Here is a 24,966-nt window from a genome sequence, read left to right on the forward strand (position 1 = left end):
TAGAAGAAAATGCTATTTTGAAATAAATCTTTATTCCTTTGGTGATGACACTGACTCCAAGCTTAGATGAACCTCTCTGCACAGGTTTATCACAGAACACCTCATACAATAAACTAAGATTATTTTTCTCGCTAATCTTTCATTAGAACCTGTGCTCTTTAAGGATGTAATCTGGGTGGGTGTTTTTTTGTTTTTTGTTTTTTTCTTAAATCCTCAGAATGTTTCAATAAAACTTTGTCAGACAAATTTTGGAAGAGTAGATATCTCAAAGAAATATGTATAACACTGGTTCAAGATATCTAAGTTTCTCTGGGCAAGAGACAATCTGACATTTTAAACCCAGTTAGGAGAAAACAGATGTAAGCAAATGTATTTTTTCTACTATGCTATTTAAACAGTCTCTTGAGAAATACTATTTTTCTGACTGAGTGTGTATTCATCCAGGCCATGCTCCATCAGGCACACTTTTACTATTAAATATGAAAAAAATTTTAATTTAAAATACTTATCTCTGCTGTTTCTACAATTCTCTTGTTAGGCTAATATCAATACCAACAAACTGTACACATAAAATTAAATGATTAAAACAAAGATTAAAAAGGAAATCAATGTCAGGTAACAGTGATCTCATAAAAACCGGATTAACACATGAACCTATCATTACCGGAGCGTGCTATGCCACTGTCTCTGTCCTCATTCAGTTCTCTTCCAGGCATGTCCATTGGGTTGCTGTGAACTGTGAATCAAGACAAAACTGTGACTTATAAAACACAGTGCTGTTCAGGTTGATGTTCCTTTTAAAATAGCAAACTAAATCATGCTCATCTCATTGCATTCCTTTATTTTTTTCAACAGCATGGCACAAACCCAACACCAAGAGCTATTATTCAGTTGAACAAGCTTTGAGATCTATGTGTAAACAATCTGTGACATAATATATAAAGAAGCAAAGGGTGACTAAAATAAGCATTTTAGAAGCACATTCAATGACATGAATATATTCACAATATACTACTACATGATAAAAAGGCAAGCTACTGACCAGTAAAGAACAATGGTTGCTGAGGCTAAGGGATTGGCATATGACGGTTAATCTACTCTTCTGCCTATATAAATGTACATTTTAAAATTCTATAATAAAAATTAAGAAAACTGAACAGTATAATCCCAATTTCTTTTTAAAACAAACAAAAACTAAGGAGGTACTTCTGGTTGACAAAATGGCTAATACATATTTTTTGCCTATTTCTCATATTTTCCAAATTTTCTATACTATTATACATTGTTTATATTTCTAAGGAAAATACATACTAATTAAAACAAGAAGTTGGATACAACTTCCTGGATACAGAAGCATGAACACAGTCTACAATCATCTATTTAGTGATATCAATATAAACAAATACAGTCAGAGATGCCTTTTATAGAATATAATGGTGCTTGTTCATCTGAATCTTAGCTCCAAGAAAAATCATTCTTATGGAATAGTGTAGATCAGAAATTGCACAACAACAGTATTTTCTGTGATTGATGAACTATATGATACAAAAGCTACTCAGCCATGGAAACAAGATAGTATCACATTAGAAATTCAACTGGTATTTTAAGAAATAACGTTCATACTATATTTTGGTTTAGGATTCTAAAGTTAAAATCATTAATACATAATGAGGCAAGAAATGACAAACTGAAATTTCATGAAAATGTCATTTCTACTCGTAACTTAGTTTCTGGAAACCTTAACAACATATTCAATAGAAAGATATTAAGTCCTTAAACTTCCTAAGCAACGTTTTCTTAACTGCACACCGTCCCCAAATGCATTTCTCTACTCTCTTGTTTCCACAGCATAACTATCAATTCTAGCCGCTGGGGCACACCAACTAGTCTACCCACACAGCACACGGCAAACCTGCAAAGAAAGAGGCGCTCCTGATCAGGCGGAGCGGACCCTGTTCAGAGAATGCCCGCCTGGGGCTGCAGAACTGTGAAAGACCTACATGGCAAAAACGTAAAATACATATGAAAGAGGGCTGTTAGAGAAGCCACGATGTGTCAGGAATAAAAGGTGAGCTAAGGCAACACAAAAGCAGACCAACAGATATGAATGGAAATATTTAAGTAAGAATAATTCAAGCTGACTTCCTATTTTTGAAACAGGATGGTTTCCCTCTGGCCATGGCTTATGACACCATAATAATTTCATGCCTATTAAGTCCACAAATAGTAATAAAATAAGCTTCCACTATGTAAGGTAAAAATTATTTTATAAGCTTCCACTATATAAGGTAAAAATTATATTAAATGTTCAATCCTTTCTCATCTAAAACAATATTTTTAAAGATTAAAAAAGCACAGTGATGTTATATACATAATTTGATATTTTCCAAATGAATTTATCCTTTAAAAATCAATTTTAATATTACAGAGTATTGTGTAACTAAAATTAAGAAGAAAACCACCTAAACGCTTGGCTGAAAAAGCTGACCACAACATAAAACAAAGGGCAAATAAAGAAAAGGGGTCTACTGACAAGTAAATATGAATCTGATTTTTCTAAACTAGTGCTAAATTATAAATTAATGGGAGAAACCAGAGTTCCTAGAGCAGAGGTCAGCCACTATGGAAGCAGGAAAGCCAATGCAGCCTGTCAGGGCCAGACTCCCAGGCCGCTCAAGGTAGTAGCTGCCACACACTTGACCAAGAGAAGGTAAGAGTCTGAAGACCGAGAGAGCGTAACATTACAGCCTGGAAGCAAGCACCTGAGTTACTTATTAGTTAGGGTTAATCCAGATGGCCTAAAGAGCCACCTAGGAGGTTGATCTAGGACAGAACTGATGGCTTTACTGTTTTAAAAAGTGACAAATGTATTTTTAAATTGTTAGTATTTTTCTATAACAAGAGTTTCTATAATTACAGTGAATGTGCAGCAATCCTTCCATGTTTCATTGTTCAGTTCTTCCTTCAACTTTTCCTATTTACCTTAAAACTTACCTGCTCTCTTTAATCTCATTCCTTACTCTTCCCTACTCTGAGTATATGACTTTGTCTCCTACAGTATGCATACGTATATGTGTGTATACAAGAAGAATCACCATACGGGAACTCTCGTTTTCCTACACTGCTATCTCCAGACTTAATTCTTACTCATCCCTGCCTCCTTCCTGCCTGAGCAGTAATAATAGGTAATATTATTCAAGCCTTTCTTTGTGCGAGGCCTTAGTGAAAAATCCCGAGATGTCCCTCTCTCCCTCCCTTTCAAAGCTAATTCTTCTAAACCAGCTAGACCCTTCAAAAATCTCACTTTACCAGTATCACCTCTATTTCCAACCTCATTCTCCTTATAAACCTCCTTTTCCATCAACATTTAAATACTGTCAGAACTCTTCTCCCTTCTCCCCATATATCTAATCCTGTAGTTCAACAGTTCTTAAAATGTGGTCCAAGGACCCTCTTCGGGGACCCTGCAACCCTTTCATGGGGTTACATGTTATTACTGGTGTACTTCTCCCAACAAACTTCTCAACAACTCTTTATCCTCACTGACACAATCTTATTCTAGGTCCCCATTATGTGTCACTGGACTATTATAAGCAGTCTTCTAATATGGGTCTTTTCTCAATCCCACTGGCTCATCTGAGTCCTTTCCCAAAGCAATTAGAATATTCTTTTGCAGATACAAATCTGATCTGATCACGTTTCTATATTCTGAAAACTCCTCCGTGGTGGCCTTGAGAATGCACCACAAAGTTCTCCAGTTATAAGGATGGAAATTGGCCAAGGACCCCAGCTGCTGTGTTTTTAAATCCATTGCCAGATTTGGGCAAGGTCACATACCCCACAGCCTGCTCCTAGTCGATGACTGAACACAGCAGGTATAACAAGGTAAAGCCCATTTTAGCAAGACATGGGTCACTTCTGACAACCAAGTATAACTCAAAGACTTGTCCACAGCCTTATCAAACCTTCCCTGGACTAGTGTGGCATGCTGAAACACATCCACTCAAGCTTTTATTCCTCTCCTTCAATTAAGGTCAAACTTACACCATTATCTGAGGGCTCTCTGAACCCTTCCCTGCTTCCTCTTCTCTCACTAAATAGTAATAAATATTATTATTTATTAGTACTAAAATCTGTGCATGTTTACTCTTGTCTTGGAACCTGTTAAAAATCAGGTGGAAGACCCAAACTAACACATTCTCCCTGGCACCCAACTGCTCAAAGAATAACTTGAAACTTCTCAGTGTGGCGGCCCACAGTCTCCATCATGACCTGACTCTTGCTCATTTCTTTACTTCTTTTCACTTCCTTTAACTCATATTCACACTGTGCTCCACCCACATTGATTTATTCACATTCTTTCTACACTCATTGTATCTGTTGCACTTAGATCTATGAACATGCTATTGCTTTTTCCTGGGACATTTCTTGTCCCAACTGTCAGGCAAATTCTTCAAGTTTAAGCTCAAGCTTAAGGCTTTAAGAAAGCCTTTTCTGACTCTCTAAAACTGAACACGGTGTTCCTGCTCATTTCTAACACATCATGCTCTTAGTCTCACCCAAGAATTAACTATAGTATACTATAATTGAATATTGTATCACAGTAAATTAACTATAAATCCACTGAGGCAGGAACTGTGTTCACCACTGGTTTCTCATGGCCTAGCAGAGGTGCCTGGCATTTAATAAGTGCTTGAGAAGTATTCGTTGATTAATTGAAAATTTAAAGAAAATAAGAAATGATATTCAAATATCCTTGATTCACAATTAAGAATGTACAAGAAAAAGCTGTTCATGAAAAAGTCTATGCTTTGTTAAATGTATTATTTTTGTATTCCATATTAAAACAGAAAAGCTAAGTATATCTAGCATCTATGGTGTACTTTACCTTTATACATGATAATGGATTTATATTATTAAACAGCTTTTAATAAGCCCCTTTAACTTTGAAAACTGTCAAATTATTAAAAAAACACTTGTCATATTTTTACTTTATTAAAATGAATGAAATAATCAAGTTAAGCAAAAGTAGAACTTCTATTTTTCTATAAAATGCATGCTTTCTAAATCACATGCCAGACATTGTAACTAGCCCACAGTAGGTAGTTAATAAATGGTTGCTATTTGAATGAACATGAATTATTAAAAATATATAATGCTATAATGTTAGAGTTGGGAGGAAAAAAACTTTTCAACTAATATGTATAACTGATATCTATTGATTGAAATTACAAATAAAAGTTTTTACTCAACAGGGAATGAGGAAAATATTTATCCTATGCTAACTGCTGTCTACTCTGACACACTTCAGTTCTGTATGCACTGGAAATATGGTCAGAAGTAATTTAGCTGATCTTCTTAAGATACAACAAAGGACCAGATATTTTAGAAATAGTTTGTCACTTTAAAATGCTGAACTTAAATAACAAATGGCTTCCCCAGTAGCTCAGTTGGTAAAGAATCTGCCTGCAATGCAGGAGACCCTGGTTTGACCCCTGGGTTGGGAAGATCCCCTCGAGGAGGACATGGCAACCCAGTCCAGTATCCTTGCCTGATGAGTCCCATGGACAGAGGAGCCTGGCAGGCTACAGTCCACAGGGTGGTAGAGTCAGACACGACTCAGAGACTTTCACTTTCAAATAATCAAAACAAACTAACCAAATTACCAAATGAGCTACTATTATAATAAATCTCTTAAGAAAAACATCAAATTTTGAATATCTGCTTACAGATATTCAAGTGAATTTGTGAATTACAAGTCACAAAAACAAGCACCAGTTTACAAAAACAAGTAAACAAAATTACTTTAATATGGTTGTGGAAAAGGAAAGGGAGAAAGTATAATCCCTGTCTCCCTCAGCTGAACTATTCAAGAGAACTAGTAAGGGCTTTTTACCCCAACAAGAGTACTTTTCAAAGACGCATCGAAATTAAAAACAAAAAACAAATCAGATATTTCTTCAGCAGTTCCCTTTTTTCAGATACAAAATAAACACTAAGTTCAAATATAAGAAAATTATATTTTTCAAATAATACAAATATTATAAATACTTGCAATTTAAATCCCTTTTCCACTTCTAGTATTTGAAATCCTTTGGTGAAATTTTAACAGATCTACATTGGTAAGAACATTTTTAAAACATACAAAACCATTTTACCTATATTTCCAAGTAGTCCATTAATGACTGTATTATTATCGGCCTTTAATGTACTGTTGTCCTGATTAATGAATTCAAGACTGTCTTGAAGCCTAAGGGGAAGGAGGAAAAAAATGAATACCAAATCTATTTTATGCTCTTAATGGCAATTCTTTGTATACTTCAATAAAATTTTAAGTGTAAAACATTATATTTAAGTTTCCCTATCAGTACTATAAACTAGTCATCTAAATCAGGGGTTGGGTACAGCCTGAGGGTTAAATTAAGCCTGCTGCCTGTTTCTGTAAAGTAAATTTTATTGGAATACAGTTATACCCAAGTGTTTGTCAACAGATGAATGGATAAAAAAGATGGTCATGTTTGTGTGTGTGTGTATAGACACTGGACTAGTATTCAGTCATGAAAAAAAGAGGAAAGCCTGCCGTTTGCAACAGGCTTCAGAATGTGGAGCTAACATACAGGGAGCTATGAGGCACAACCAAAAAATTAAAATAAATACAAACTTTTAAAACTTATTTTAATTTAAAAATAAAAATCCAAACACAGAGAGCAAAGTGATGGTTACCAAGGACTGGGAGGAGTGGAAAAGGGAACATAATGGTCAAAGGGTACAAACTTTCAGTTATAAAATTAACAAGTTCTGTGTGTCAGTGTACTACTAACTAATAATACTGCATTATCAATACTGGAAAGTTGCTAACAGAGTAAATCTTAAAAAATTCTCACCACAAAAAAAAGAAATGGTAATTATGTGACGATGGCAGTGTTAGCTAAGGCTATGGTAGTAATCATTCTGCAATATATAATTGTATCAAATCATGGTATATTTCAACAGAGCTAGGAGGTAAAATCTGGCTTCCATTAACTTTCAAACTTAAGGGATAGAAAAAAATCTGAATTTACGCTGTAGTCCTAAAAGCAGCTTATTAGCTTTCATACTTTGCAGATCTTAAACAATTCTCTTCTCCTTCCACCCATAACTACTTACGTATTGAGACTTCCACAGATGCTGCTGCCAGTCCGTGCAGTAAAAACTTTGCTGAGCATGAGCTGTGGAGGGGAACTATGAAGAAAAAGAGAGGGATAGACAGAAATCAAAACTGAAACACAAGCATCTTTTCAATTTATTATAAATAAAAATGTTTAAGTTACAGAGATGTTATAGCATAGTTATAACAGACATGAAGTAGCATTAAACCCATAAAACATCATAAACTGAGTATCTGGCAAGCTCTGAGTGGAGGCTATAAGAAATTCTCCCATCTTTAAGGAAAACTGAGTATTTTAAAATGGATTCATTAAGAAAAATTAGAAAATCCCTCACCGGATCTGATGAATTTTTAAGGTGGATCCTTTGTAGCTCATTGCTACTGAGCCAAACATCATCTCTCCAAGCATATTGGCATCAGAAGAGCACCGAGAACCCTAAACAATAAGCATAAACATTAACAAAATCATTGAACATAAAACCTATTTCAAATGCTAATTTTTATTAAAAATTTCTCCCTGATGGCTCAGTGGAAAAGGATCTGCCTGTACTGCAGGAGACACAGGAGACCCCGGTTCAGTCCCTGGGTTAGGAAGATACCTGGAGAGGAAAATGCCAACCTACTCCAGTATTCTTGCCTGGAAAATACGAAGGGCAGAGAAGCCTGTCAGCTACAGTCCATATGGTCGCAAAGAGTTGGACACAACTGAGCACACACACACAGTTCCACAGCTCTCACTGCAGTTATTCTACACAATGTTTTAAGTTATTTGACATTGAATAAACTGCTCTGCAGCTTGATTTTCTTCATTTTACACTGTCTTACAGATCTAAGCATACTGTTACATACAGAGTCTTTTTAAGAGGTGCATAGTGTTCTGCTATATGAAAATACTAGTTTATAAGCCAGTTCCCCTTACTGACATACTGACAGGTATTTAAGTCACTTTCTGTTTTCTGCTACTACAAATAGTGCTCAAGTAAATATTCTTAACCATATAGAGTCGGACACGACTGAGCGACTGAACTGAACTGATGCATATGCAATGTTTCTCCAGGACAGATAAAAAGAAGTAGAATTCAATGAACATGCAGAACAGATTTTATCATTCCTACCATGCAAAAACAAGCAACTGCAAAAAGGGTAATTTGGACATATTCTGCATTCTTTAAAAAATACTTATGTTAAACATCAGAATGTCTTGTTTATAAAGAATTCTGTTTTAAAAATTATTTCTTTCAATTATTCTTTAATTGTCCTCATAGGAGTCAAAAAAATCTAAAAACTGACTCAGTCATTGGTTACTATTTAGATACTATAGCAAATACTACTAGTTACCCACCAACCCACCAAATATCTTATTTCTTATTTTCTGAAGTCCAATTTGTTTCAGGGAACCAATGTGCCCTAGTGAAAAAAACTGCATTTCAGAGCCTCCCTTAGAGATAGGTTTAGAGTTGATCTCTATATTCAAAGAGTTAAACCAATGGTTATAGTGGTAGCTTTCAGAACTAGCCATTTATATGTATCCAACACAGTCCTGGTCAATGGAATATAAGTAGAAATCACTGTAGACAGAGATGCTGTAAGAGGACCACAAGCCAACAAGTATGTACCTGTTAGCTCTAAGTAGAGAGATAAGCAAGCCTCAGTCTCTGAGGCCATCCTGAAGCCCATACATTATCATCCCTAGATGGCCTCTCTCCAGACTTGCCATATGTAGAAAATCACTGTTTCACAGGATGACCCAATGCCATTACTAACCAATACAATTATATAATAAAACAAATGATAAGGAAGAGGATCTATAACTAAGATAGCAAATAAGGATCACGTCCAAATTTCACTAAGCTATTCTACCACAGGAAACAAAAAATTAGAGGAGTTTTTAAAAATAATTAAAATATTCTTCTGAAGATAACAATAAAGTGATGAGGACCTCGATTTTACAAGTGGAAGCCAGGGAATAAATATAATGTGATTCTCTTTTACTCTTTTGCTTGTTTACTACCTGCCTTGGGTTCAAAAACCTGTATATTTACATTCTGTCATCTTTCTTAACAGCATTTTCCAATAGCAATCCATTTCATTATACATATTGTTTTTTATATTTGTTTCTATACATTCATTGACATTTTTTCTTAGTGCTGTAGTCTTAATTTTGTTTTAATAAAGGCACAGTTATTTAAGGAAAAAAGTCACTTTTGATATACCTAGGTTACTAAAAGAAGCAACTCATCTATCCTTGGGATTTGGTTAAGACAAAATTTTTTTTTCCAGGCACAGAAGTTTGGGAATTAAGAACAGTTTAGAAAGAGCAGAATAATTTTTTAAATGATGAAGTGGTTTGTTTTTCTTTTAAGATCAACAATGCCAATCTTTCTTGGCAACCTAAATTGCTTCTGGATAATGACAGAAATGAGAATTTTCTCCTACAAGCTCATTTCTGTTACAACGCATCTAACCCATTTTATTTTGACTAAAAATAGTATTTCTTATATTAAGCAAGCTACACAAATTTAAATATCAAAGCATTTATACATTTTAATACAAAAGTAGAAAAGAATCCTCAGGAGGCAAAATTCAGTAAAAATAAACTGGTACCTAAACTTTATAAAACCAGGTATCAATAGCTTGCTATCAAAGGTTCTCTCTACCTGTTCTAATACATATCAAATAGTTATCATGACTGTCACTGATGTGCTGTATATTTTAATGTGACATAATCTATAATTAAGGTCATAATTAAGAAAATGTTATTTTCTTTAATTTTTTTTAGAAAGATTTTTTTATTTGAAAGGTCAATTCTTTGTTAAGTACTCACTGCTGAATGCAATAATCTGTAATACCCTGTAAATCAAAGATAACGTTCTACTTACCTGAAATAACATTTTATCAAGTGTAGTGAACTATATATTATAATAATTCAATGCCTTCTTGCTAAAAAAAAAAAAAAAAAAAAAAAAAAAGCAGATTTCCAAGACCATGAACCTACTGTCAGAACATCTGGACCTATGACCTGGGAATCGGCACTTAAAAAACTTTAGGAATTTTGTATGCAAAATGAGAATTACAATCACACACTGCTTCAGAGTTTCTACCATCTGGATCCATTTGCTAATACTCATATTTAACTGCATAACATTACAAAGAAAGGAAAGTTTCTACAATTGATCAAATGAGAAAACTTGCAAACTGGCATAAGTATGATGATCCTACATAGCACAGCACTATTAAGAACTTGTTAGGGTGTCATACCTAAGATGGAAGAGGAACAGAGAAGAGCAGAGAGAACGATGTAGTACCTCATAATATCTGGATTTTTATGACTCAAATCTCTTTCACATATACCATTATGGTGATGTCGTATAAGGGTTAGTTTCTATCTAGACACAATTACCTAAACAATTTAAAAATCCAGGATTCTATTTTAGTACTGCTAAATATACCTATGCTTCATTCATGCAAGCCTGAATGACACAAATAAATTCACATTAGACGACATTTGCTTAGTTTGATCTTATGTGAAATAAAACAACTTGTTGTTTAGTCGCTAAATCATAAGTTTATAGAGAAGTTCCTATGTAGTCAACTGGCTGGTTAATTCTATATTTTAAAAGAAGAGCCACATTAATTTTCAAAAATGAAAACATATTTCATACCAAAGCTGAACTCTATTATTTTATATTTACCCTAATATTTCAGTAATTTAAAAGTACATAAAGTAAGAAATGATTCTGATGGTCTAAAAAATATGAAATGGGAAATAAAGAGGAGAAAATACCCCTGGCTACATGTGCCTGAAGCTCTCTATACTTCCCCTAGCCTATCAAAGTTCATAAACTTATTTATTTAATTATCTGTCTCTCCAGCTATACTACAAGCTCCAGAAGGGTAAGGACTAGTCCCAGTTATATCCTCAGTCCCAAGGATGATACACAACACACTGTAGGTACTCAAAAACATTTGTGAATAAATAAATAAACGACATCAGCGATCTTACCTGATACTTAGGACACTGGTCTTTCACATCTGAAGATGAAGTCATGGAACTGTCTAGAGAGGAAGAACTGTCTCCTCCAGGTTTCAGCTGGCAGCATTTCCCAAAGACTTTAACTTGAGCGTCGCTACAGAGCTTCTGAAATGGAAACATTATTCCCATTCGTATTTTAACATACGTTCCACCATATTTAAATTACAGCATAAAAATTTTTGGAAAAACCAAGGATGAAACAATGTAAAATAATATAGCTATAACATTATGGTTAATTGCATTTTACTGTATTTTCTCCATAACGGTTTTCTATTCTTTGTCTCATAACTATGATAATATTTGTGGAGTTTGTTTTTTTTTTTTACTGTATTTTTCTCATAAAAATTATTAAACCAGGAGAACTTTTCTATATTATAATGGTCTACACAATGCTCATTGCTAGGGACTTAATTATATACTGCAGCAGTTTTCAAACTATTTGATCTCAAAAACCTCTTCATGCTCTTAAAAACTGTTTAGAATCCCAAAGGCATTTTTGTTTATGTGACAATATATTTACCAGTATTGTCCCGTATTGGAAGTAAAAAGAGAAAATTTAAATATTTATAAGTTTATTTAAATATAACAATATATCCATTATAAGCTAATGTAAGTAACATATTTTTATGGAAACAAATTTGGAAGATGTAGGAATCGTTAGAGAAATGCAAAGGAGACATATTTTAACGTATGTACATATATATGTGGGCTTCTCTGGTGGTTCAGTGGTAAAGAACCTGCCTGCCAATGCAGGAAACATGGGTTTGATCCCTGGGTCAGGAAGATCTCCTAGAAAAGGAATTGGTTAACTCACTCCAGTGTTCTTGCCTTGGAAACCCGATGGACAGAGATGCCTGAGGGCTATAGTCCATGGGGTCGCAAAGAGACAAACATGACTAAGTGACTGAGCACACACATATATATGTAAGTCTAAACTTTTGAAATAAGAATGTATCCACGTATTGGACAGTTATATTTTCAGTCAGAGCTGAGGTTAGGACCATAAGGTTGTACTGTCTAGTATGGAAAAAGAATGTATTTCAATTTTTTGCTTTATTCATCTTATTTTCCTATCCCTCCACAATAGGTTCTAGAGCTTTCAGTACTCATAACTACCAAAGTTGCAATCTACCAAGGTCCTTGATACTCCTAAAAGAATTGAAATATTAATCACAGTTACCAATTGTTTATTCTTCAAACCCAGCTGGCCTAACTTATCTACTATTGCAAACCACCATTTATCAGTCAACAAAACCGGTGGCTCAGAAGGTAAAGAATCTGCCTGCAATGCAGGAAACCTGAGTTCAATCCCTGGGTCAGGAAGATCCCTTAGAGAAGGGAATGGCAACCCACTCCAGTATTCTTGCCTAGAGAATCCCATGGACAGTCTGAGTGACTAACACTTTCACTTTTGGGGGCTTCCCAAGTTGACACTAGAGGTAAAGAACCCACCTACCAAGGCAAGAGACATAAGATATGTGGGTTTGATCCCTGCATCAGGAAGATGCCCTGGAGGAGGAAATGGCAAACCACTCCAGTATTCTTGCCTGGAGAGTCCCATGGACAGAGGAGCCTAGTGGGCTACAGTCCATGAGGTCGCAGAGTCAGACGCCACTGAAAGTGACTTAGCACACATACAATAGTAGTAGAGTACTATGTGTACCAGTACTAGACAAAAGAAGTGAATAAAACAGTTCTTTTCCTTGTAGAACTAAAAATCTAACAGACGAAAGAGACATTTAACAAACAGCTAGACAACTTAGTATAATTAAATATATATTTCAAATATGTCTAATAAAAGTAATAATAATGATAGCAAATGCTAACTCATATAGCACCTAGTATTTGATCAGGTATTATTCTGTTTTACATGTATCTACTCTTTTATTCCTCACAATTCTATGAAGTAGGTACTAATACTAATCCCATTTTACAGATGAAGCTGTTAAAGAGCAACAATGTTTATATAAACTTTCCAAGAAAGAATTTAAGTTAATCTAGGCAAATCAAGGAAGTGACATTTAAACTGGGACTACAAAAAAGCATTGGAGTTAAAGTGAAAGAAGAATGAGAGGTCAAGAAAGACATTCCAAGCTGAGGTAACTATGTATGTCCAGTCTCTTAATCAAAAAGCAATTTGCTAGAGGCAAGAAAGGGACAAACGTACACGAATTCCAAGACTAAGGTTAATGTCTACTGATGCTAGAAGGTTAATGTCTACTGTGCCATGTCCCCTCACTAGACCGTCTTACAATGAAGTTGCTGCTGTTTAGTTTCAAAAAAGTTATAACTTCAGAATGGGAAAGAGAAAAGATACTGTATAGCTAGGAAGTTGATGGGAGAAAGGTGTGTGTGTGAGAGAGAGCGAGCTTTTATGTATATATCTATGCACAATATCTTATCTTCTCTACAACAGGATAATGAAACTAAGTCAGAATTTACATACAATATACCTTTCCCAACGTTCAATGTGTATCTGCGTTATACATTAACCAGATTCCCTCAAGGTAGGAGGATGCAATCAACCTTTGAAAAATAGTCCCTTTCTTCTGATGCCAGCACTGTAATTTTTAAGATTATTATTTCTTTCTCATCTTGTACAGGGGATCACACTGACTAAAGGCTCATTCTATGCATTCATACCTGACACTACAAAAATCTCTGATGAAGTTTATAATTTTAACTTGCCAATATGATACATGATTATCTCAAAAATGTTTAAGAGCTGACCAGTGGAACAATTCTCAAAATTTTTGAAAATCTGTCTCCCAGGTTAAAATCCCCAACTTGGCTCAAATAAAATTCTCTTTATTTCTTCTTGACTATTAACTAAATTTTCATTGACACAAAGAAATCTAGGTCCCACTCTGTCTTTAACTACTCTTTTCCCCACTTCATACACTGCCAGTAAGTAAAATCATTTTTATTGGTTTACTATTGTCCTTCCAGTATTCTTTTTTCAAATATAAGCGTATTCTTTTTCCTCTTCTCTTTCAGAAAAAGTGATTCAGTTCCGCCCTTGCTTTATTTTCCACTAATATCATAGAGAATCATTTCATCTATCTTTAGAAATGCTTCCTCATTCTGTTTTAAATACAGCTGCATAGTATTCCAGTGTGGAAATATACTACAGCTTATTTAACCAGTCATCTGTTAATGACATTGCCAATGGAACTGCTGGGTCAAAACATAAATACATAAAATTTTGGTAGATACTGCCAAATTATCCTCCATGGATATCATTTCACTCACTTCAACAGCAAAATACTGCCACTAAATAATTGGGTTTTTCCCAATCTAAAAGAAAAGAACTAAAATCACAATACAGTTTTTATTTTCATTTCCTTGTGAAAAAGAGGAAGAATCTTATTGAACGTGTGATGCCATCTGTATGTGAACTCCCTGCTCTCATCCTTCACCCAGTTTTCTACTGAGCAGTTCTCCTGTCTTGATTGATAGGAATTCTTTATATAAAAACATTACCAGCTGGTCTTATATCCCATAAAAGTGTTTTCCCAGGATATCATGTGTCTTTTAATTTTCCTTATGGTAAGTTTTTTCCTTTTTCACTTGTTTGCCTTTACTCTGTTTTGTTCATCATCCAAGTTACTTCCTTTTCTATCAGGTTGTCAAATTTATAAGCCTTTTACTTATGGCTTCTGCATTTTGAATAATAGCTAAAAGGTGTTTTCCACTCCAAAGATACACAGGAACTCATGTTTTCTTTGGTAATGTTCGTTTTATTTTTTACATTTAAATGTTTGATACACTTGAGACATGAATCTAAGTTGATTTCTCTTGTATCTGGCTAATTATCTCAATACCATTTATTAATCTTTACCCTACTGATTCAAGGATGCCTTTATCGTATATTAAATTCCTACATGGATTTAATCTATCTGATCTTTTATTTCCATTAGTCTGTTGGTCTATTTATGCTCCAATAAAATATTGTTTTAATTATTGAGACTTTATAATGTATTTTTCAAATCTGGTAGAATTAACTCAACCTTACAACTCTTCTTTTTCAGTTTTCCAACTTATTATTGCTATTTTTTTCCCTTTGAACTTTAGAATCTGCTGTCTAGTTCCAGATATGACCACCCGCCAATAATATTAATAGTTAAGGTTGGCATTTTTATTGAGATACATTTTTTAAAAAGCAACTTAGAACAGAGAGCGTTATAACCAAAAGTACATTACCCAGAAACATATTTTGCCTTTTTATTTGTTCAAGCTTTTATGTACTTCAGGAGATTTAAAGTTTTAAACATAAAGATTTTGTTAACTTTATGCAAAGGCACTTTCAAAAATTGCTGTTTTAAATGAAGCTTAGATTCCTTCATACTTACAATTGGAAGTTATCTGCATATACTGAGTTCACTATTTTCTGTATATCAACACTGAAGAAGATTCAATAACCTAACCAAATCCTATGTTCTAAATCTGGAATCACAATCACGATTCAACTATTGGCACTTGTACAGTTTCAGTGTGCAAAACTCTGACATATTAAAATTTATATTCACCTTTCCAAAGATACGTGAGCCTGCGAATGTGAAGGCTGAAACATGAGTTAATGCAACTTCACTGGCAGTACATAAAAAAGCATTAGATTATTACCATAAAAACAATGTCCAGGATAAAGATAGTAGCATATGATCAACTCACACTTGATCCATCTGCCTATATCAGTGTTCAAAGAAACCACTTCACACTTCAACTAGATGATGAATAAGGTCTGAGGATCAAATGTAAAAAAATAAAAATAGACTTTTACAAACACGTGAACTCTCTGGATTAAATCCACTGAATATCTGACTCATTTGTCACAGAATATAACAGAGCTGGAATGAAAAAATGTTCTGAGAAAGTTATACATTAATAAAATTTTATTTCAGCATTTTAAGACAATCAGGAAGCTGCTGATGCCCAAACTATCACATCATTATGCACAGACCCAGATATCATGTAAAAAGTTCAAGATTATCATTTACATCACACTCTTCGCCTATACAGAACTCATAATTTAAAGCTTTTTTTCCCAGTAGATGAAAAAAAAATACTTAATGATTCCAACAGCTCACAATCTGGGGGGGGGGAGGGGGGAAACATGCTCTCTGGTGTTCAAAAGGAATATATAAAATCTTCATGAAAGTATTTATAGGATTTTGATAATAAACTTCCTAACTTATAACCTACATGCAGGTCAGGAAGCAACAGTTAGAACTGGACATGGAACAACAGACTGGTTTCAAATAGGAGAAGGAGTTCGTCAAGGCTGTATATTGTCACCCTGCTTATTTAACTTATATGCAGAGTACATCATGAGAAACACTGGGCTGGAAGAAGCACAAGCTGGAATCAAGATTCCTGGGAGGAATGTTGGCTTAAAGCTCAACATTCAGAAAACAAAGATCATGGCATCTGGTCCATCACTTCATGGGAAATAGATGGGGAAACAGTGGAAACAGTGTCAGACTTTATTTTGGGGGGCTCCAAAATCACTGCAGATGGTGACTTCGGCCATTAAAAGAAATTAAAAGACATTTACTCCCTGGAAGGAGAGTTATGACCAACCTAGATAGCATATTAAAAAGCAGAGATATTACTTTGTCATCAAAGGTCCATCTAGTCAAGGCTATGGTTTTTCCTGTGGTCATATATGGATGTGAGAGTTGGACTGTGAAAAAAGCCGAGTGCCAAAGAATTGATGCTTTTGAACTGTGATGTTGGAGAAGACTCTTGGGAGTCCCTTGGACTGCGAGGAGATCCAACCACTCCATCCTAAAGGAGATCAGTCCTGGGTGTTCATTGGAAAGACATGTTGAAGATGAAACTCCAGTACTTTGGCCACCTCAAGAGAAGAGTTGACTCATTGGAAAAGACTCTGATGCTGGGAGGGACTGGAGGCAGGAGGAGAAGGGGACGACAGAGGATGAGATGGCTGGATGGCATCACCAACTCGATGCACCTGAGTTCGAGTCAACTCGGGGAGTTGGTGATGGATAGGGAGGCCTGGCGTGCTGCAATTCGCAAAGAGTCAGACACGACTGAGCGACTGAACTAAACTGTACTTATGATTAAAGCTGATCAAAAATATGTACTGAATAATTAACACATGTGAGGCAGGGTGCAGTTTAGGAAGCAAAGGTGAATAACAGACAAATTTTTTACTTTTTTTTGTTTGTGATTTAAAAACAAATACAGCTATGACACAGAAGTCTATGAAAGGCTATCAATATAAACAAAGGACCAAGAGAATTCTGATGTAGGAGAAAAGATATATACCTGGAGCAATCAGAAAGGATTCATAAAATGGTGATAAAATAAACCCGAAAAAGGGCAGATCTTCATCTAGGATGACAGCACATAAGATGAGGATATATAAAACAAATGAGACTGCAAGCACTCAAGGCTGTTTGATTTCTAGTCACTGATGAGCCTAGACCAAAGTTCAAAAAGAAGAAGCAGGCATATAAGAAAATTTCAGAAGAATGAATGCACAGTATGAGATTAGAGCCAGTAGACAGACTGAGAAACATAGAGACTCAGAGATAAGGCCAAGAAGAGATACTGAAGAGAGACAAAGGAGAGACAGATGAGACACTGAGGAGAGCCCGAGAGACAGTGAGGCAGAGAAACTAAGAGACACAAAGACACACTGAGAAGAATAAAAAAAAAAAGAGAGACAGAGACAGAAAAAGACAGGACATATATACAAGAAAGTAAAAGGATAATCATATATTTGGCGTTGGGTAATGAGACTTTGTGAAGACTTGCAGGGAAAGAAAAAGAGCTAACCAAAAGAGAAGAAGGAGATAGAAGACTAATGAGACTAATGAAGCATCATCTCAGAAAAGGTGGGCAGGAAGGGTTCAAGAAACAGCATGAAAAGAAGATTCATAATGATGTTTAAAACAGAAAGGAAGAATGCTACAGTAACACAACGAGTAGCATTAATCAAGAGAAACAGTAAAGAAGAGGTCATATCCTTCAATTTAATGGAACATCATCAAGAACACACAAAAAAATTCAATAAATATTTGCTAAAGAAATAATAAAGAGTATTAATTAATCAATCACTGTCAACCTTAAAAGTCTTAGACAAGTTCTGCTGATCTATTAGCATTCTAAATACAAAGACGACATGCTTATCACATTGGCAGCTAGACTTAGATTTCAACTGTCTGCTTGACCATCTACAGCTTTGACTCTTAGGCATCTCAGTTCAGTTCAGTTCAGTCGCTTAGTTGTGTCCAACTCTTTGCAACCCCATGAACTGCAGCACGCCAGGCCTCCCTGTCCATCACCAACTCCCAGAGTCCACCCACACCCATGTCCATTCAGTCGGTGATGCCATCCAACCATCTCATCCTCTGTTGTCCCCTTCTCCTTCTGCCCTCAATCTTTCCCAACATCAGGGTCTTTTCAAATGAGTCATCTCTTCGCATCAGGTGGCCAAAGTATTGGAGTTTCAGCTTCAACATCAGTCCTTCCAGTGAACACCCAGGACTGATCTCCTTTAGGATGGCCTGGTTGGATATCCTTGCAGTCCAAGGGACTCTCAACAGTCTTCTCCAACACCACAGTTCAAAAGCATCAATTCTTTGGTGCTCAGCTTTCTCTATAGTCCAATTCTCATATCCATACGTGACCACTGGAAAAACCACAGCCTTGACTACACAGACCTTTGTTGACAAAGTAAGGTCTCTGCTTTTTAATATGCTATCTAGGTTAGTCATAACTTTCCTTCCAAGGAGTAAGCATCTTGTAATTTCATGGCTGCAATCACCATCTGCAGTGATTTTGGAGCCCAGAAAAATAAAGTCAGCCACTGTTTCCACTGTTTCCCCATCGATTTGCCATGAAGTGATGGGACCGGATGCCATGATCTTACTTTTCTGAAAGTTGAGCTTTAAGCCAACTTTTTCACTCTCCTCCTTCACTTTCATCAAGAGACTCTTTAGTTCTTCATTTTCTGCCATAAGCGTGGTGTCATCTGCATATCTGAGGTTATTGATATTTCTCCTGGCAATCTTGATTCCAGCTTGTGCTTCCTCCACTGCGGTGTTTCTCATGATGTACTCTGCATATAAGTTAAATAAGCAGGGTGACAATATACAGCCTTGACGTACTCCTTTACCTATTTGGAACCACTCTGTTGTTCCATGTCCAGTTCTAACTGGTGCTTTCTGACCTGCATAGAGGTTTCTCAAGAGGCAGGTCAGGTGGTCAGGTATTCCCATCTCTTTAAGAATTTCCCACAGTTTATTGTGATCCACACAGTCAAAGGCTTTGGCTCTCACTACTCAGCTATTCAACCATTTTGGTTGAATTCACCATACACTTCCTTCTCCCTCATTCCTCCCACAGCCAACATGGAGGTTTTTTCACTATATTTAAAAAACTGACATATAAGTGACAACAGAATTATATTCAATTCAGATGTATGACATAATGATGATGCAGTGGTTTGTATACATTATGAAAAGATCTCTACGATAAGTCTAGTTAATTTCTCCAAAGAAGACATACAGATGGCTAACAAACACGTGAAAAGATGCTCAACATCACTCATTATCAGAGAAATGCAAATCAAAACCACAATGAGGTACCATCTCACACTGGTCAGAATGGCTGCTATCAAAAAGTCTACAAACAATAAATGCTGGAGAAGGTGTGGAGAAAAGGGAACCCTCTTACACTGTTGGTGAGAATGCAAACTAGCACAGTCACTATGAAGAACATGTGGAGATTCCTTAAAAAACTGGAAAAAGAACTGCCATATGACCCAGCAATCCCACTGCTGGGCATACACACCGAGGAAACCAGAATTGAAAGAGACATGTGTACCCCAATGTTCATCACAGCACTGTTTACAATAGCTAGGACATGGAAGCAACCTAGATGTCCATCAGCAGACGAATGGATAAGAAAGCTGTGGTACACACACACAATGGAATATTACTCAGCTACTAAAAAGAACGCATCTGAGTCAGTTCTAATGAGGTGGATGAAACTGGAGCCTATTATATAGAGTGAAGTAAATCAGAAAGAAAAACACCAGTATATTAACACATATATATTTTTAAATTTAAAAAGATGGTAATGACGACCCTATATGCAAGACAGGAAAAGAGACACAGATGTAAAGAACAGACTTTTGGACTCTGTGGGAGAAGGGGAGAGTAGGATGATTTGAGAGAATAGCATTGAAACATGTACATTACCATATGTGAAACAGATGACCAGTCCAAGTTCGATGCATGAAACGGCACTCAAAGCCAGTGCACTGGCACAACCCAGAGGGATGGGATGGGGAGAGAGATGGAAAGGGGTTTCAGGATGGGGGGACACATGTACACCCATGGCTGATTCATGTCAATGTATGGCAATAACCACCACAATATTGTAAAGTAATTAGCCTCCAATTAAAATTAATTAAAAAATATAAGTCTAGTTAACATCCATCATTATGCATAGTTTTAAAAATTTTTCCTGTTATGTGATCTTTTACATTTTAGCAACTTTCAAATATAAAATATAGTGTCATTAACTACAGTGATCACGATGTATGTTATAGCCCCATGACTTATTTATTTTATAACTGGAAATCTGTACATTTTCATGCCCCTTCACTCATTTTCCCCGCTCCCCACACCCTGTCTCTTGCAACAACCTATTTGTTCTCTGTATCTGTTAGTTTTTTTTTATGTTCCACCTATAAGTGAGATCATACAGAATTGCCTTTCTGTGTCTGACTTCTTCCACTTAGCATAATGGCCTCAAGGTCTATCCATGTTAACAAAAACAGCAAGGCTTCCTTTTTTTTATGGCTGAATTATATTTTTATTCATTCATCCATTAGTGGGTGCTTAAGCTTCATCCATGTCTTGGGTATTATAAATAATGCTGCAATAAACATGAGAGTGCAATGCACATATCTTTTCAGGTTAGTGTTCTTATTTTCTTCTGGTAAATACACAGAAGCAGAACTGCTGAACCATGTGGCACATGTATTTTCAGTTTTCTAAGGGACCTCCCCTCATTGTTTTCAATTGTGGCTACACCAATTTCCACACCCACAAATAGTGTACAGGGGTTCCCTTTTCTCCACATCCTCGTCAACATTTGTCATTTCTTGTCTTTTCGGTAATAGTCATCTGACAAGATGATACATCACTGTGGTTTTTATTTGTATTTCCCCGATTATTAGATGCTGAGCACCTTTTCATGTATCTGCTGGTCAACTCTGCCTTCTTCGGAAACTGTCCATTCAGATCTTCAGCTCACTTTTCAGTTACATTGTTTGTTTTCTGCTACTGAGTTACATGAATTCTTCAATACATACTTGATATTAACCCCTTATCTGATATATGATTTACAAATATTTTCTCCCATTTGGTACACTGTCTTTTCATTTTGTTGATGGTTTCCTCTGTTGTGTGAAAGCGTTTTAGTTTGATGTAGTCTCATTTGTTAATTTTTACTTTTGTCATCTTCACTATCGGTCTCATATCCAAAAAAAAAAATCACAGCAAAGACAATGTCAAGGAATTTACTGCTTGTTTTATTCTAGGGGTTTTATGGTTTTAGGTCTTATATTTAACTCTTTAATCCATTTTGAGCTAGTTTTTGTGTACAGTATTAGAGAGCAATCTAGTTTCATTCTTTTGCATGTGGCTGTCCAGTTTTCCAGCATCATTTATTGAAGAGACTATCCTATCCCACTGTACAGTTCTTGGCTCCTTTGCTGTAAGTTAATTGACCACATATGTGTGAATCTATTTCTGGACTCTCTACCAAAGTGACTTTTTGGAACATAAAGCAGATGCCTACAATGGTTTCCCTTTGCACAGGATATAATCTAAACTTCTAACTCAAAGACCTATAAGGCCCTAAATACTCTGGCTCCTATTCTACCTCTCTCCAATTTCATCTCTCAACTAAGTTACATACTACTTTACTATCATTCCAGCCAGACTGGTCTTGTTTTACATCCTTCAATTTACTGAGCTCCTAAGTTAATCTGTAAAATGCATTTGCTGATTCTACTAAAAGGAATACTCATCTCCTATACCATGCCTTCAATTTCTTCAGATCCCAAGTTGAATGTCACTTCTTCACTGAGACCTTCCTTAATACTCCTACACCCAAACTGATAAGAAATAGGTTCCTTCCTGTGGAATCTCGTAAGAATTCTGTATGTTTCTTTCACAGCTGTTATCATTGTTGTTGTTGTTTAGTCTCTCAGTTGTGTCCAATCCTTGGCGACCCCATGGCCAAGGACCCCATACAGCACACCAGGCCTCCCTGTTCTTCACCATCTCCCACAGTTTGTCCAAGTTCATGTCCATTGCATCAGTGATGCCATACAACCATCTCGTTCTCTGCTGCTCTCTTCTCCTTTTGCCTTCAATCATTCCCAGCATCAGAGACGTTTCCAATGAGAAGGCTGTTCTCATCAGATGACCCAAATACTGGAGCTTCACCATCAGTCCTTCCAATGAGTATACAGGGTTGATTTCCCTGTGGAATTATTTATTTGTTCAATCTTTACCTCTGCAAGAATGTCTAATTGCAGGCAACAAGAGAGGTAGAGACATAAATCTCCAAATGCCCAAAGCTTTGTAGATACTTAGTTATCTGCACAACTAAATAATACTTTAAGAAAATGTTGCAATTTTTTTTGTCAGACTGAAAAAAAAAAAATCCAGATAACAGCTAAGAAATCTAAACAAAGCACAATCTCCAGAAAACTAAATGTGTTACTGATCAGAGGAACATCATAAAACCTGACAATCAAAATAACTCAAAAATTACCAAGTACTTATTACATGCCACTTAAATAGACCATGAAGATGCGATTATAAATAAGACAATAGATCACAAGCAATAAATCAGATTTTTCTAAGAACACAAAACCTCAAGTACAAACTCCCAAGTAGCTGTATGCCTATTAAAAAATAACTCTTTGTCTATTATAAGTCAATTCTATTGGTAGAAAAATCTTTCCCAAAGTGTTCTGCTTTGAGTTGTTTACTGAAATGTTAATGAAAATTGTCAATTTAGGGGAGGAGAGAAAAGACAGTTCCAGGCTTCCATTTCCAGATTACAGATCCAGGGGATGGAGAGTCCTTATGCCTGAAAGGGTAACAAAAGTAGCAGTAGCAAAATGACAGCAATCACTTGCATTTACTTGGATGCCTAAGTGAATGGCCATGTACTCCTGCTAAACTAGTCATAAAATATTTCAAAATATGATATTCAAAGTCAACAGAATAGACATTCTTGCTACTGCTGTATAGAATGGGGAAATATGATGCACTAGGGCCTAAGATTTAACTTGCTTTATACCTTCAGACAAATAATGTCACCTTTCTGGTCACACTTTCTACAGCTATATAAGATGGGAGATTTGTACAGGTTCTCTTTAAGAATCCCTGTAGCTCTAGTCATATCTCACAATAGCAGTATATAAGTAAATGTCAAACTAAAATTTTCTCTGGTACTAGACCAATGCAAATAAAGCAAATATTTTTTCCTTTAAAAATTCTCAAAATCGGTGCTCTAAACTTTAATAACATGCTAAAATGTTGTATATTGACAAATAAAAAGTACCATAATTGAAATCTGACCCACTCTTTCTTGAATTAGAATATTTGGCATTAAACTTGAACCAAACCAATAACAATGCTCACCGATACAGATATGTCCTCATTTTTTCTCTTAACACTGGAGTCAAACAGGACATTTCTCCCTCGTCTTTCACAGTCTTGATATACAATCAGTCGAATCTGGCTTGGATCAAACTCTGGCAAAGGCCAACTTTAAAGAAAAATAAAGATTCATTAGAATTAGTTTAATAAATATTCCACATAAACACCTGGAAATAATAACCGAAACCCAAAGTTGTAGTACTGCTGCTCAAGGTAATACAGAAGATCTTTATATAAAATACTACCATTTAGTTTAGGGTTGAAAATTTACACAGCTGTGGCACTTTAGGTTAAAAAGAAAGAATAGCAAAAAAAAAAAGAAAGAATAGCTGTGGCAAGTATCATTCAGTGTATATAAAATATAGTCATCCCATATGAATCTAAATATAGCTAATAAAAATATGTAAAAACATTTACTATAATGAAAATATATACTTATTTCATGGCATGGACTCAGATGGCATAAGATTAATAATCCTTAAATACTTTTGTTACTGTTTCTTTAATATGGAAATGAAAAAAACAGATCCAGTTTTCAGTTTAAATAACAAAAACTAATTACTTATAAAACAAAAACAAGTAAAAAGGTGGTGAACATCCAAATGGGATATAAATTCCTCATGTATATTTGATACGAGTGAAAATGGCATAATCTTTTCGGAGAATAGGTTTTAAAATATATACACTAATTAGACAACATCTAGTAAAAATGAAGTTGACCCAGCAATTCTATTCCAGAAAAGTATGCCATTATACAAGAATGTTCAGAGCAGCACTGTTCATAATAGTTGAAAACTGCAAACTATTCATATGCTTACCAACAGAATGGGTAAATATTCATACTATGAAATACTACACAACAAACATAACGAATGAACCTCAGTTGCAGGCAGAAACATAGACCATGAGCAAAAGAAATTAAAACAATTACACACATACACACAGTAATGTATTTTGCCATTTATCAGTTCAGTTCAGTTCAGTTCGGTCGCTCAGTCGTGTCCGACTCTTCGAGACCCCGTGAATCGCAGCACGCCAGGCCTCCCTGTCCATCACCAACTCCC

The 24,966-nt window shown here is 35.5% G+C and overlaps 1 protein-coding gene across 2 annotated transcripts in view; it reads right to left on the reverse strand.

Moving 5' to 3' along the window:
• The window catches only part of FNIP1 (folliculin interacting protein 1), a 121,900-nt gene that overhangs the window by 48,975 nt on the left and 47,959 nt on the right, over positions 1 to 24,966 (reverse strand). Inside the window, exons 2-8 of one of the 2 annotated variants that reach the window (XM_010863570.1) lie at positions 23,885 to 24,011; positions 11,151 to 11,285; positions 7,483 to 7,583; positions 7,147 to 7,221; positions 6,159 to 6,250; positions 1,913 to 1,996; positions 665 to 736 (exon numbers count right to left, since the gene is read on the reverse strand). In XM_010863570.1, the coding sequence (XP_010861872.1) occupies positions 665 to 736; positions 1,913 to 1,996; positions 6,159 to 6,250; positions 7,147 to 7,221; positions 7,483 to 7,583; positions 11,151 to 11,285; positions 23,885 to 24,011 (686 nt within the window). The remainder of the gene's footprint in view (positions 1 to 664; positions 737 to 1,912; positions 1,997 to 6,158; positions 6,251 to 7,146; positions 7,222 to 7,482; positions 7,584 to 11,150; positions 11,286 to 23,884; positions 24,012 to 24,966) is intronic. The other variant, XM_010863571.1, reaches the window with a different exon arrangement.

This window comes from Bison bison, unplaced genomic scaffold (genome assembly GCF_000754665.1).
Source record: "Bison bison bison isolate TAMUID 2011002044 unplaced genomic scaffold, Bison_UMD1.0 scf7180017864492, whole genome shotgun sequence".
Taxonomy (NCBI): Eukaryota; Metazoa; Chordata; class Mammalia; order Artiodactyla; family Bovidae; genus Bison; species Bison bison.